The 15390-nt window shown below is 35.1% G+C and overlaps 3 protein-coding genes across 3 annotated transcripts; 1 reads left to right on the top strand and 2 right to left on the bottom strand.

Annotated features, from left to right (window-relative positions):
• The first annotated feature begins 1666 nt into the window (after window positions 1-1666).
• On the top strand, window positions 1667-6148 carry LOC108199643 (uncharacterized). The gene is made up of 7 exons (XM_017367560.2): window positions 1667-1973; window positions 2045-2145; window positions 2215-2420; window positions 2522-2607; window positions 4453-4555; window positions 4835-4977; window positions 5758-6148. Exons 1-7 carry the CDS (start codon window positions 1785-1787, stop codon window positions 5872-5874), a joined length of 945 nt encoding a protein of 314 aa, XP_017223049.1. The 5' UTR covers window positions 1667-1784; the 3' UTR covers window positions 5875-6148.
• Window positions 6038-6759, bottom strand: LOC108199644 (ethylene-responsive transcription factor 1B-like). The gene has a single exon (XM_017367562.2). It carries the CDS (start codon window positions 6611-6613, stop codon window positions 6038-6040), a length of 576 nt encoding a protein of 191 aa, XP_017223051.1. The 5' UTR covers window positions 6614-6759.
• A 2998-nt stretch (window positions 6760-9757) lies between these two features.
• On the bottom strand, window positions 9758-14812 carry LOC108199642 (uncharacterized). The gene is made up of 5 exons (XM_017367557.2): window positions 14456-14812; window positions 13722-14011; window positions 13534-13623; window positions 10293-10651; window positions 9758-10220 (listed from the first exon to the last, which is right to left on the bottom strand). The coding sequence occupies exons 1-5, from the start codon at window positions 14691-14693 to the stop codon at window positions 9956-9958; spliced, it is 1242 nt and encodes a 413-aa protein (XP_017223046.1). The 5' UTR covers window positions 14694-14812; the 3' UTR covers window positions 9758-9955.
• Window positions 14813-15390: the final 578 nt, after the last annotated feature.

Genomic DNA, 15390 nt, shown 5'->3' on the forward strand with positions numbered 1-15390 from the left:
TACACCATCAAGAGCTATTTTTTTTAACTTCATAACCTTGATCCAGGGAATGTCAGTTTTCATTTTCTTTCTGATGCATTATATCATTTTTTTTCACCCTCCATGTTAGATTTTTTCTAATTCTATCACCAAATTGCTCAGCTAGGTACTTGACACTAGCTAATTTATTCTTATAGGGGTTCGTGCAAAGATGGTCATTTAGTATTGTTCTACTCTCTACAATTTCACAATCTCTCCTTTTCCTGGCCCAAATATAAAAAGGATATCCAGGTTCACATTTTATTTGGCACCTGTTTGGATCATTAGCACCAAATTTCATAGCCCTTCTTTCCTTCATGCCATTCCCTATCACTAAACTCCTAACCTCATCCATGTTGACAAAGGCCATTCCCGCCTCTCATTTAATCCTACCCTTTTTGTTGTGTTGTATTACTCCTATCACATATCTTTTTTTTTTGTTATCATAGGTGGGCCTACAGAACCAATCTTACTATTTTCATCCTCACTACTTGAACTAATTGATCTTAACTCATCAAAGTTAAAGTCTGATTCTTCATAATCCCATTCCTTCATCTCATTCTTGACATTTCTATAGTTTTTCTTGTTTCTAACCAACTCCTCATCACTAGCATCATCAACATCTGATGCTCCACTATCCAGTTCTTCAATTTCCTCCCCATCAAGATTATATTCATAAGCAGGGTCCTCACTATCTTTATCCTCTTCGAATTCAATGTCATAACCAGCCTCACCAGCCTTTTCACCATTCACATTATCACCTTTGTCACCCTCAATTGCCGCATTAGTCAAGGAACTATCACCGTAAATCTCTACCATACCATATGGCTTACACAAATTCAGCTCCTCTCTTATAGAGTTATCACATATAAAATCTCAAGTCCATTTGCAAAATTATGCCCATTATTCTTAAAAAAACAATAAACACTCAGAATTATAGTCAAACATGGCAGCCCAATCTACCCGTGACTCGATTGGTGAAATAGTATCTCTCTCCCAAAAAACATGTTTTTTTACCGACGCACAAAGAAAAAATTCTTCTAAATACCGGAAAGACAACAAATCAGTATCAACATCTTCAAGTACATGACACATATCTCAGTTTATACGACACAAAACAACAATAATTGACAATCGAATAAGAATCAAAGCAAGATCGAAGTTATGTACATTACCTTAACAGAAGACGAACAGGTGGTTCAATCGCAAAATCGATCATTTAGGTTTCCCTCAAATCGGACTCATTTTGGTGTGTCGATCACCCTGAGTGTATACTTAATGTATTTTGACTCATCCCCTTCTTATTTACTTTATTATTTTAATTTTGTTTAATATTTAATATTTTGTTTATTTATTATCGTCTTTCCATGTCAGACGTACCCGTCACCGCCATCTGTATGACTTGTCAGCAAGGATGAATGTTGTGACGTTAAATTTTTGAACTTAACATTTGCTGTCAGTTTTTTTAAAAAATTAACGGAATAATATATAACACTCTCTTTGTTTTTTATTATTTGACGTTTTGACTTTTCACACACACTTTTAAGTCTCTTGACCGAATAGTTAAAAATATCATTTTTTATTTTTTTTTCTAAACAAAAATATATAATCAAAACTTTAAGTCACCAAAAAACCGATAAAAAATAGTATTTTTAACTGGTTGATATGCTGGCCTTATTTTGAGAATTAAGGACATTTACAAGTCCGATTTGTGATATCGGTGTTTGAAATTAGATGAGCAGGTAGTCCTGGAAGACGGTGGAAGCATGGAGGCAGGCGCAAGAGAGTATCACAGCAAAGACTTCGAATGGGAGCAACTGAGAAGCGAAATAGAGAATGATCCTTCCCTTTCTTACCACTTGCAACCACCACTCCATTCCCAATCATCCCCTTCCCAAGACTCTCTTGCTTGGAATAACTTTCACTCCACTCATTCCTCCGGCAAATTCTTCAAGGTATTCACTCAATTGCTTAATTCACTTAATTATTCACTGATTTGTTATAACAATTGTCTCATTCTTTCCAGGAGAGACGATATTTGTTTAAGGAATTCCCTGAGCTGGCCTCCTGTTCTCTGGTCCTGGAGGTTGGATGTGGTAATGGCAGCACCGCTCTACCGATTTTACGGTGAGTGATCTCGCCTTTTAATTCATTTGTTTAAACCTCTAGTATTCTTATAAGTGATTTTGTCAATAGTGCCACAGAAACTGCTAGGGTATATGCCTGTGATTGCAGCATTGAGGCGCTGGAGAGATCCAAACAGAATGTATGTGCTTCTCATGTCGAAGGAATCGAATCGCGGTTTCATCCGTTTTACTGTGATTTCTCTGTCACTCCATTTCCTCAGTGGCTGGCTTGTAACTATTGTAAACAGTTTTTACTACAATGCCGGCATATTCCAGGTTACTTGTAACATATCTGTCAACATCATAAAATCTATGACGAGTTTCATTTTTGTGATAAATAATGCAAAGTTTGAATTTACGAACTCTTCCATTTCCAGATGTTTGCTGCGACACACCGACAGATTCAAATGTCTTTTTGAAGGATGGTCAATGCTGTATTGGCGGAGTTGATGTTGTTACTTTGGTATGTACTGTTCTATACCCAAATAACTCTTACTGCTTGATAATTTGACTCTATATTTCAATTGTGCCTAAGAAAAAGGTTTGCTACCAGAGTTATGTATGTTTCTGTAGTAATTGGTCAAACTGACTAGACTCCTTTGTATCTTGATTTTGTTCTTTTTCCTCTCTTTTCTTTTGATGTATATCTAAACATTGCATAAGGCAACCCCATTGTTATGTATGTCGCATTCACATTCAAAGGCTTTTGCTACCCTTTACTGTCTTTGTTATAGAAATACAAACCACTAGTATGTTTTCTATGAAAGAACACAAACCGATGATGTCTACTATTAATTTATAGAAGGCATTTACTTTTCTTAGAAGATTGATATAATTTATTGCTTTACAGAGTTGTTGCATTTTGAATTAGTTATGAAATAACATAGTTTGCCAATATTTAAGTTCTTTCTCTGCCCTCTCTTGTCACGGCTATAATGATCACTACTCATTCATGAAATCATCAACTCCTTTACATATGCAGACACTGGCATCTTTCAAGTCATTTAAAGGCTGGACACGCCTGCAGATTTTCAGGGTGTTAAAACTTAAAAGTCTTAGATCTTGTAGAATATCGGTCAATTGGGCTATTAATTTTTTGAAAAACAAAAATTTAGGACTAGAATGGAAAGGTCCTGCCTCATTCTACTGTGCCATGATGATAATGTGCATTAAGCGGCTTCTTCTTCTTCTTAGCGTTACTGCTAACATTGATTGGCCAAACTTAGTACAAGGCTTGTTCTTGTTGAGTTTCTTCCTGTTAAGTCTTTCGTTTCTGAACTCTGTGATTGTTTTTTGTCTCTAAGCTGGGTAACATCAAGATTTCCAAACTTCTTGGGTTGGCCTCGACACAGAATGTCATGCTATCATATCTATCTCTATTAGCCACTTTTGTCATTACTGGTCTTTGACTTGGTCTCACTTCTCAGCTATTGTAATTTTGTACTTGCCAGTCTAATCTTTTGATAAAACCTGCAATTTATTTTAATAACTTTTATCACCGTTTTCTTATATCTAAACAAGAACTTGTACTGTATCTTTCGTTTCTTTATGAGATATAAGGATAAGGCTGCGTACATCGAGATCTTCACACAACATGCTTACGCTGGAGCCTTGGTCATGGACTACGACCTTATCATGTTTTTATCAACCTTCCCTATATTTTAATAGTGACCTACATTATGTGATGGAACTATTCCTCTTTTTGCTGAGACATTGGTAATGTTGTGTTGGCGGCATGTATAGTCTAATTCTGCCAATGATGGTCATTCCAGTCTCCATAGAATTTCTGGGCTTTTTCCTCGCATTCTAACAAACTGAAAGATTTTTCATAAATTCAAGAGGGGATCTGTGCTATTATTAGTTGGGCATGCGACGGGAGCAGTGAATATGTTTGTATGTTATGAGATATACTTTAGAGGTGTATTTATGTGAATGAGAAAGAAAGTGTTGTGCACAGAATGTGTTATCCTTAGAATTCGGCTATGCACTTTTAAACAGTTACTCTATTTAATACAAGCTCCACCTATGTAATTTAAAAGCTTAACAGAGTACATCAACACTGTAGCTTCAGCTCATCTCTTTCCTTTCTTGTGCTTCAATAATCAGGCACCATGTCATTAACTAATTTTGCTATCTACTTTTCCGACTACATTGTCCTCAGCTTATTCCCTTAATGCGTACAAGTTTGTTTTACAGCAGCTGGTTTGATTGTAAATCTTGTTTATTGTCTTGGTTGAAACATTGTTATCAACATATTTATTTTATTGCAGATTAGTAACATAAGGATATCCTTACTTTTGCATGTCAGATTTTCACACTATCAGCTGTACCATTCGATAGGATGCCTGCAGCAATGTCAGAGTGCTTCTCAGTTTTGAAGCCTGGTGGCCTACTCTTATTCAGGGATTATGGTAATAGCTTGAAGTTATGATTCAGGACACCTTTGTGAGAAAACAATTACTGATACAGAAACAAATGATAACATTAGCATACTAGGGTTATACTAGAAAGAAATAATATAGATATTATTTGACTATTTTCTTATAAAATAAAACACCCATCTATTTCAGTCCCATTCTAAAATGTTATAATTATCTTTGTTTCCATTGAGGATTTGAGCCTTCTAAAAGGATTGTTAGTGTTTTCTCCCGTAATTCTTACATGCACACTATCACCATGGTAAAATGCAGGCCTCTATGACATGACCATGCTTCGATTTGAGCCGGATCAAAAAGTAGGAAATAGGGAGTATAAGCGTACCGAGGGTACCAGAGCTTATTTCTTCTCTTTGGATTGCGTGAAAAACCTCTTTAAGGGTGTCGGCTTCGTTGAGGTACATATTCTTTTGTTGTTTCATTTGCCTCCATTTAGTCTTTCTTTCAGTGGTGTTTTAAATATATATGTCAAATGATCTCCTCTGTTACTACAAAATGGTTGAAAGCACACAATATTAAATATACATTTAGCGATGTAAGAGCTTAGAGCTCTTACTGCAGCGAAAAAATTAGTATTGGTCTAATTAACTGTACTGACGATGTTGTATTAATTTCCTGAGAAAAGGCTCCATATATCACAATTTCCACAAGTAATGCACAAAATATCAGATTTGTGAAAAATGACCCGAAATATCACTTGTTAATGTTGGATAATCCATCGTTTTGGTTCTTAGGAGAAATCGCTACATTGTCTTCCGTTTGGGTCTTAAAATCACTACAAAACGTAACACGATCTTTCGTTTTAGAGGAAAACGCTACATAAAATAATGTTTAGGGCTTTAAAACGCTACAAGATCTCGCGTTAAGAAGTGAAATAGGATGAACGCTACAAGTTCTAGCTTCTTGGATAGGAAAGTGATATTTTGAGTCATTTTCTCCGACAGTGATATATGGGCCTTCTTCCTAAATAATGTGAATATTGGGTCAATACCCATTTTCAGCATCAACCCTAATTCTTATGGTAGAATCAAGTCAAGAACCGGAAAATCATTTGTTTATTTCATAAAGATTATTTTTTTATACACTGATTATGCAAGCCATGTTGTTACTGGACGGTATGTAGTTAACAGCCTCATTGCAATTTATTAGTGGGATTTATTAGTTGTTTATTTTCGCAGCTCGAGCTAGATTACTGCTGTATTAAATCAGTGAATCGTCGAAATGGGAAAACAATGCGAAGGGTGTGGGTGCATGGGAAGTTCCAGAAGCCGGTACAAGATCAATCCATGAAGTGAAATTTTGCAGGAGAAAGCACCAGCGCTTCAATCTAGACGCCAATTGTTTGTAAACAAAGAAGTATAGGAAACAAACAAATTTTAAAAAAACCATTTATAAATCATGTCAAGAACGGACACAGTTTGACAAGTTTGCATGCTTTCATGTATTTAATGTATCAAGTCACCAAGAGTATTGTGAAGCCTCAGATAAAGTTAAAAGTTCTTCCAGGTAATCGGCACCCAAATCTTCCAACACAACCACATTATTGTTAAGACCATCTTGATGTGCAAATTTTGTCTCCTCGTTAGCTTTTTTATTCTTCTTTGTTTTCTTTTTAGATGAATGCATCTTTTTCAATGCCAGAACTGGCGAAGTTTCTGCTCCAAAATCGTAGTTAATTTCTATCAATGACTGATAAACATATTGTGCCGGATAGTTGAGCACAGCCCCTGTGCCCCGCATGGCAAATGCAGCTTGATCATATGCCAATGCTGCTTCTTCTGCAGTATCAAAAGTTCCCAACCATACACGAACTCCGTTTCGTGTTGAATCCCTTATCTCTGCTGCAAATTTCCCCCACGAACGTCTACGAACTCCTCGGTACGCTGCTACTAGCTCTTCTTGTGAACATTCATCTTCTGCACTTGTTGCCTTGGTTAGCACTTCGAACAAAGGCATTTCTTGTGAGTCATTTTCATTAAAAGGAAGAAGTGAATTACATTCAGCAAATGAAGATGAGGAAAAAGAAGAATCCATGTTTTTTTTCCTTTAGAATATTCTGAACTTGTTGGAGTTTTTTAAGTAGGAATATAGAGTGAGGAGTGATGGTGTTTATATAGGCAACACATCGAAGGCATGGGGTTGTATGTAGTGATTTGGTCGTTATGTTAATAGTAAGGTTGATCTTGGTCATCAGCGGACCCATTTTAGTTTATTGCACGTGTGGGAGTCAAACTGACTTTCTAGTACAAATGGCGGCCTCTTGTTATTTAGCCCATAAAAGTTACTTTGTGCGTTGTACTGTAACGGCCTCGTTAATCTGTGGCTAAATCCTGTTAAGATCCGCCCCATTATTTTGGCTAAATCCTGTTAAATGTTATTTTGGGTGATATGCAAAGTTGGCATCAAATACGGGACAATGGTGAATACCGTAAGAGCTCATCTTTTAGGATAAAAAATTGTTCATATATTTTTGAGATAGTTGTTACTCCAATATCAGTTTATGTAATTTATAGTTCTAAAACTGTGTTATATATTATATTTATGTGAAGGTTTATTGCGATACTACTATGTTTACAGTTGATGTAGGTAGAATTACTCGATATATGATTTAATAACTTTTAGATTAAAAAATTTAAATATTTTATGTGATAAGCGATTTGACAATAATATAGTTATTTATTTAGCTCGTATTTTGTTTTACAGTTAAGTTGTAGTTGATAGTCCGTAAATTTGTGTCGGTTGGATTTCGATTTAAGTATTTTAATGAATTTTTTGCTTTTCATCAAAATAAATAAATAATGATTTTATTAAATTAATACTAAAATATTAGTTTATGATCAAATGATGCTGATTCAGAATAACGATTTTAAACACTTCAAACAGTCTTTTCTAATACTGAGTTGTTCATTTATTCGGTCATTTAAACACTTCGAGAATAACGACTTTAAACACTTCAAACTGTATTTTTCTAATACTTATTTCCATTTATCCGATCACTTGGACACTTCGAGTGTCCCTATACATGATACATAAAGCCTGCGGGTGCTCAAATCTCTCCAGGATTGTTTCCCCGTGAGTGAGCCTGTGGTTTATTATGAATCAAAAAAATAAATATTAGCTTCTGTTCACTTGGATGGAATAAAATGAGTGAAGAATAAAATGAAATTTGTACTATAAATTAGAAATAATTAGAGAAATTGTCTTACCTATCATCTTCTGTATGAAAATTTTTAACTCACTCATATATAATTATTATTGTCTCATACTTTATTCTTTATCCATAAACTTCTTTGTATATTTTCATTCTATTCTCCGATAGAACAAAAGAGTACCGGGAGCTTTACGAACGAAGGTGTGGTAACGAAGATGACGAAAAATATCAGCAAAACACACGTTACACCAAATTGTATATACGAGGTACACAATCTGTTCAATTCTTACTTTAAGGTACACAAAGTGCACAACAAACAAACAGGATACCTATTGCATTTAACTCTTGATTAATACAGTAATGATTATGATGATGAACGAAGTTGCTTACTTTGTTGTGACCAGTGGAGACCATCATGTCTGCTTGCTACTGGTAGGGCCCATATTTAGTGGACGGGTCAATACTAGTTTGCATATAAAACTAGCTTTCACATTGAGCTTAATTCACCAATTTGTATTGTTCCGATAATGACATTTCACATTCACGCTAAAAGTAGTACTAGTTCTCTAATACAGCAGCTTTTCGTTTACGGTAATCCATCGACAACAATGATTTCATCTGTTTTCAAAAAGGAAGATTGATGAACTAATTCGATTAACAAATTTTTATTTTTTCTGTCCAAATAAAAAACAAATATTTATTTTTATTTGTCAGTACTGCATGAAATATATGAAATAAATACTTTTTTTTATGTAATAACAAATTTCATCAAGTTAATTGATAAATTATCCAACTGATAATTTGATAATTAGGGACGATTTAAAACTCTGGCGTGATTTGAAACATTTAGAGGGGAAAAAAATAGTGATAGACACTTGATATTTAATTTTGTTTCCATTCATTTCTGTCATCAATAGCTAATTCTGTCCAAATATTTACAGTCAGCTAGTTTAGAACCTACTATAGACTCGAGCTTTTCTTTTGTTCAATTAAATTATAGTAACAAATTCAAATAGTTCAACACACAGTAGAGCGAGTACAAGGAGCAGTGATCTATATTTTAAAATCGGTGATTAATTAATCTTGTTCAATTAAATTTCTGATTATTCAATTAATCTCCAATCAAAAAACAGCGTGCAGGGAGTAATTATTAACGTAATCTATTGGACGAGGTGATTAGAAAATGTTTGGGTGGGAAGTCTCCGGACATATGTTTGATGTGGATAAGTAAAGAGTATCGTTGAAAGAAACATCCAAAGCAAATGGTCAAAAGTTCCAATTTGTTCATTCAATGGCAAACAAGTTATTTTAATATCGGTGTGTGCCCATGGGCACATGCTAAGCACTAACATTAATAAAAATGGAGGGTTTTGATTGGTGTGGTTGTTGTACCTGCAGGGGGGTCCACCATTATTAAAGAAGGTAAGCCAATAGAAACCCTCCAATTTCATAAATTTTGGTGCTTAAGGTGTGCCGGGCACACCATAGAAAAACCGTTTTAATATAACTTCATAATTTTTACATTTCATTCCCATGATACATGTAATATGCATATATTTCTCTGCAAAGTTCCATCAACAAAAACTAATTCCTATGGAAGTCAGCATATAAAAGCTACTCCCTCCATCCCAATTTAGATGAGCCTTTTGCTCATTTCACATATGTTAAAAAATATTAAATGATTGTTTTTTTTTTCTATATCTACCCATATTTATTGTGTTGACTTTCTATAGGAGTATTAGTTAGAGCATACATTGGAAATGATAAATAAGAAAGGGTATAAATGGAAAATTGTTGCTAAATATGCATTAAAAAGAAAAAGGCTCAACTATTTTGGGATAAAAAAATTTCTCAAAACGATCATCTAATTTGGGATGGAGGAAGTACTACTACTACTTTACTTTGGATGTATAAAATTTGTATTATTAGCAAAATTAATTAGATGATCATCACATCTTAATTGGGGCGAATAATTTGAAATTTTGGACCAAAATTATGAGTATGGTCAACACCAGAGAACTACAAAATTTCTATCCTGCTGCAAAATCTGTAAGGATGTCCATTAATCAAGTAAAATAACATTACACATTTACATGAATAGATTAAATTCAGCCCAAATATCATTTTAGTCTCTTAACACAGGTTCTCAGTTACTATTATCCACCCTAACCATCAAATTGTGCAGTGACATAAAGATAAGAGTGATTCAGGAGAGTACCGTGATACTATCCAAGCCACTGCGCAGCACGACGCGATCCCCCACCTCCTACAGCACGTCGTATACTGATCTTCTGATTTGCATATTTTTCCTGAAGGGATTCAAAAGCGTTGACATCAAGTTTTCCAGATACTGATTTTCCTTGTTTGCGGCGAGCTTGTTGTTCCCTTATAGAAGCCCAGAGTTTCTGAATAGCTTCTCTTTGTTTTGAAGTAAACCTTGAAATGTTGTCGAAGGCATGCTTTACTAAAATGTCTATCACTGTCTGGCACCTACAGAAAAAAGGAGGCATTGATAAAATTTCAAGTACTGAAAAATTTTGGGAGCCTGGAGGTGGTGCTTACCATGGAAGCTTGTACCGTTTTGCAGCAATCTCCAAACAAAGAACTAAGGCTTCTCTCTGACATTTTAGAAATCTCTTATTCTCGTCATCTTCTCCCTTTCTGTATTTGGCTGCTCCATCTTTTTTACCCTTGGCCTTTTCGTCATTCTTATTCAGAATTAATGCATCAAGCCCAAAAGGATCAAATTCTTCCTTTTTACTATTTTCAAAGGAAGCTGAAGGCGTTTCTTCTTTTGACTGATTGTCTGCATCTAACTTCTCCGTCTCGGTCAAAGCAGCAGATTCTTCAATGTCCTCTTCTTCAGTGGCGAGGGGAAGCTGTAATATGGCTTCTTTGATTCGCCCAGATGCCTTAGAAAACTGATTGTGTAACCACCAAAAACAAAATGAAAGGAAACAATCAGGAAATAATGTAAGCCTGTACACGATGATTATATATCTTTTGCTAAAACAAGTGGAAGAAAACCCACAAGTATGAGTAACAAAGAAAATAAGCAACTGGAAGAAACCCACATGTACGAGTGACCAAGTAAATACAATATTTGTACAAAGGCTTTATGACCACGTAAATTAATATAGACTCACGTAAAATTTCTGTAAAATTTAAAGTGAGTTATGAACACTAGCAAATCAAGATATTTGCACCATTCGACTTGTGCAATCTTATAGTTCAGTCATCGTGTTTTGTACGCATACCTACTGCTAACAACTATAGTCTATAACATAATAAGATCTATAGCAACTGGGCACTGACTATCTTCAACCCATGTCAGTATACACTAGTTTAGTGTCAAAATCACATCATTCATAAAATGCATTCCACCCCATTATAATTTACGTTAAAGAAATCTTTCATCTACGAAATTTGTTTTGTTAACAAACACCAGGGCATTGTTGGAATTATGAAAGACACCACATTTGGTGTAAAAATTACAGCAAATGTACTTTTGCACCAAATTTGGTGTCAAACTATCCATTTGGTGTAAGTTTTACACCATTTTAGTGTTGCATTGGAGTTTGTTTTACACTATAATAGCGTTATAGTGTTCGGTTGGATTTGCTTTTATATGAGAGCCATGTTAGAGTTCCCATTACCGATTGCAAATGTTCAAACAGCAAATTGTAAATAGCTAAAATATGCAGGGTGCCCACCTAAGAAGCACCGACACTCCAAAAAGGCTGCCGAATCCGTGTCCAACACGACAACTCAACACCGACTTGGCTGAGTACGTGTCCGACTCGCCATGTGGCGTGTCGACACGCGACACACAATCGACTCATCACCGACACAGGAGCGACACGCGACCGACTCGGCCGACCGACTGGGCCCATAAAAAAAAAGCCCAAATCCATATTTTTTTTTCCCAAATAGTTTTGTTTGCAATAGGAACTTTCCAGCATACTCTGTTGTCTAGTAAGTGGAACTATTGTTTTAACACATCAATTGAAGAACCCTCAAAGAAAGTTGTTGGCAAACTACAGAGTACATCCTTCACGGCGGCCCTTTGCTTTCCTTGCTATTCTTTTATTCTGCGTCTTATGATGTCTACTTTTAACCAAATTATGTAGTAAAAATGAAACATTTCTATCAATAGCAAAAAGGTTATAATCAAACATATGGCAGATGGATAATATCAGAATGTCCTAGTCTGCTAGGGTGGTGTTTCATCCAAGAACATTATCTGTTTATCACTCAGAACTTGGGTGGTTTAACAGCATAAAAATCACTGCAACAAGGTTATCAAAACTGCAAAGAGGGAGAAAAGCCATGGATTGCAACCCAAGGAAAGACTAATTTCCATATTTATGAAATAATAGTTGTTTATCAAATGATAAACAGATAAATTTGACAGGCCAACCCCTGTAAATTTTGAATATTTACAACTTCTGACTTTGAAAAACAATATGATGCCATATTCGTTGCATTCTTCAGTTCCAGTTCCATGCTTTAAATCATGTCCAAGCACATAAAATCTGATATTGAGCTGGTAAAAGAAGATATGCGTGGTTTCTTATACTGTGAACCATGTTATACAATATGAACTTACGTTGCATAAGTTGGATGATCCAAAGATGAGAAAAAAGTACAAATTTGAAATGAGGAAAGACATAAAAAGTATTTATGCCATGCATACAACCATATTGGGTGGGAGGTTAACAAAACATATCAACTTACCTACTACCGAGACTAAATTACATTTGGAGGACGCAGAAATGATTGAAGGGAATAAAATTGCATTAGAAAATTGAGCACATTGAGAAATCTTTTGTGGTAGATGTTAGTTGTTATAGACAAAAGAATTATTATTATTGAGGCTAATCATATCGAGTTCATCATTACAAAAAATCCATATAAGCCTCTTCCCTTTGCAATTCAATTTCAAAATTCTTTGCGCCTAAATTGATGTTCTTGAAGCGTGTGGTGTCAAGGCGTCCCTACATATTCGAAGAAAAATACTGGAGAACATTGAACATAAAATAAATTTGTTTTTTCATTTGATTAATAAGTTTAAAAACATTTAATGGAGAATACATTGTGTATATATTCAAACATTTTATAAGTGGGATGAGTTCTTATATATGTAGGTTATTTGCAATAAACCTAATTGTTTTGGTTCTTTGTCTATTAGGTTATACTATTAGGGTTTTACGCGTATGACATGGTATACTTGGTTAACATACATTACTAGTGAGTCTCTCTTTGGGTTGCAATCCATAGCTTTTTTCCATTCTGTGGTTGGAAACCCCCTGGGGTTGTGAAATCTTTGCCGTTAATGCCCACAAGTTGTAATTAAGTATTGTATTTATTTCATAAATTCATCTTTAAAATATATGTCTTCCATCAGTAACATGAAACGTGGGAAAATAACTGAAGTGATAAAAAAAATTAACATTGGGTGACTAAACCGCAGATACACGGAAGTAAAAGAAAGAACTGATCTCTAAATCAATGTTTAGGGAAAACTCATTGCCCACTGTTGAGGTGAAAAAATTTCATCCAACTAGAAACAAAGATAGAGGAATAAGGACCTTATTCGACTAACCTATCAATCAAATAAAAATGGTCTAACAAAATAATAATTATGACAAAGGAACTTAATCATATCAAGATGGTTAATAATAAGCTTAAACCAATTTAATTTGGATAATCTGAAAACCAAGACATAGTCATGTATGACTCAGAAAAGTATAATTGAATATGTAAAAGAAGATGTATCTCAATACATTAGATAAAAACCTACCACAAAACTGTCATCTGTGAAGAGGTCATTTGCCACAACAGCTCTGATTGTCCAAGCCATTATTTGATTTCTCTGCTTCTTATTAAAGCACTGATAGCAAAAAGCAATGAGACATGAGATTCAAAACCAACTTTACCCACTGCACAACATAAATAATGGACATGTTCTATAAGGATGCTGGAAGATACCTCAGTCACATCTTGTGTTGCTGAAAACAATGCATGATAGTCGGCCCGAACTGAAGGATCATTACACACAGTTTGGGACCACATAGCAGATTCTAGTATTGCGAAGAAATAATCACTCGTTGCAGGCTTAATACTACCTGCAGTAATTAACTGTATAGCAAGCTTTGACGCCTTCCCAACTTTTGAAGAGGTCTTAATATGTGATGCTATCTTCTTCATGGCCTCTATGACTTGAACTTCTGAGGCATCAGTGGTTGTTTTAAACCTCAAGCGCTTTTGAGGAACATTAACTGGAAACCAGAACAAAAATATCAGCTTCTTTAGAGCATAAAACTTGGAACTGGCGTAAAAAACTTATAATTACTCTCTCATACCCCAAGTATAACTGCAGCACAAGCGTGCACAGCTCGGTCGGGTTAGTATTAAAAGGCTTGAAAAGTCCAAGCCAGCTATAGTAATTAAGAAATATGACCGTATCCTACTGTCTTAAAAATCTAGCGCGAGTAGTATTCGTTGAATTAAAACCTACTACAAAATTCCCACATTAAAAACACGATATATGTAGATAATAACATCTGTTAAATATTTAGACAAACACAATTTTACGATTACGCAAGGAAACAGCCCTCTTCTTGTTGTTGTTCGTGCTAGTTTAATATGTGACTCAGTTACGAAGACAAGTAAGTAAAGTATGAGATGAAAAACAAAGAGCACAAATATAGGAGTGAATATACCTTCTTCTTCTTGTTGTTGCTGCTGTAGTTGAGGAGAGGGATTGTGTTTAGTGCGTTTGAGGGCACTCTTGAGAGCAGGAGGAGGAGGAGGAGCGGGTGGGTTTGGGTTCGGGTTCGGGTCAGAGGTGTTGGATTGAATTAGGGTTTTGGTGATGGATTGATTAGAGTTTGAATGAGTTGTATTATCGTTCGTGGGAGGAGGTAATCCCTCGAATATGCCTTCCCCATTCTCGCCCATTTCGTTTGTTTCCCACCCCCAATTCAACTTCACCTAAATACCCGCCCTTGGCTTCCTAGTTTCTTACTTCCGCAGTCCCATCTTTCATGTTCAATCAAATTTAATTTTTGAGTGTTAGGTGTGTTTTTTTTTGGGTTGTATTACACCAATATTAAAAATTATAATATTTGGATGGACATGATTAACTTTATTCAACAAAGTATATAATCTAATCGAAAGTAAATAACTACTCTGGACGTTTAGACAACATCGTCTTTCAAGTCAGAAAGATCACTCGTTAAAATCCGAAACCCTGTGAGAGAAAAACTCAAGTGGGAAAAAGAGCGCCCTGCAAAATTACAACGTTTACAAAAAAAATTAAAAAACTAATGTTTCTTTAATCCTTCATCACTATATATAACTTAATTGTCTTGTACACCAAGGTTCGCGTGATTCTCGAAAGCAGCTTTAATGGATAAAATACATAAAATCTCTTCCAAACATCCTGAAAATAAGACAAAATCGGATAAAAGAATATGAGTGAATATGAAAAACTAAAATAAAGTCATAAATAAGCCAACATAATGGCACTGAAATGTCTCTACAGGCCAAAATATGCCCCAATTATGGTCACCATAAATGGTACAAAAAAGCCTTTAATTAAGAATAATTAGCATTCTTAATCAAGGCACAATTATAGCCAATTAGCACCCTTTTT

The sequence above is a fragment of the Daucus carota genome, chromosome 8, assembly GCF_001625215.2.
Source record: "Daucus carota subsp. sativus chromosome 8, DH1 v3.0, whole genome shotgun sequence".
NCBI classification, from domain to species: Eukaryota; Viridiplantae; Streptophyta; class Magnoliopsida; order Apiales; family Apiaceae; genus Daucus; species Daucus carota.

Excerpts from the sequence above, each read along its gene's own strand:
- LOC108199643 (XM_017367560.2), top strand. The coding sequence starts at position 1,785 with ATGGAGGCAGGCGCAAGAGAGTATCACAGCAAAGACTTCGAATGGGAG. Across the intron at positions 2,421-2,521 it reads ACAATGCCGGCATATTCCAG|ATGTTTGCTGCGACACACCG; the intron begins GTTACTTGTAAC and ends TTCCATTTCCAG. Across the intron at positions 4,978-5,757 it reads AGGGTGTCGGCTTCGTTGAG|CTCGAGCTAGATTACTGCTG; the intron begins GTACATATTCTT and ends TTATTTTCGCAG.
- LOC108199644 (XM_017367562.2), bottom strand. The coding sequence starts at position 6,613 with ATGGATTCTTCTTTTTCCTCATCTTCATTTGCTGAATGTAATTCACTT.
- LOC108199642 (XM_017367557.2), bottom strand. The coding sequence starts at position 14,693 with ATGGGCGAGAATGGGGAAGGCATATTCGAGGGATTACCTCCTCCCACG. Across the intron at positions 14,012-14,455 it reads GCAACAACAAGAAGAAGAAG|TTAATGTTCCTCAAAAGCGC; the intron begins GTATATTCACTC and ends TCTGGTTTCCAG. Across the intron at positions 10,652-13,533 it reads TCACAGATGACAGTTTTGTG|TTTTCTAAGGCATCTGGGCG; the intron begins GTAGGTTTTTAT and ends TTACACAATCAG.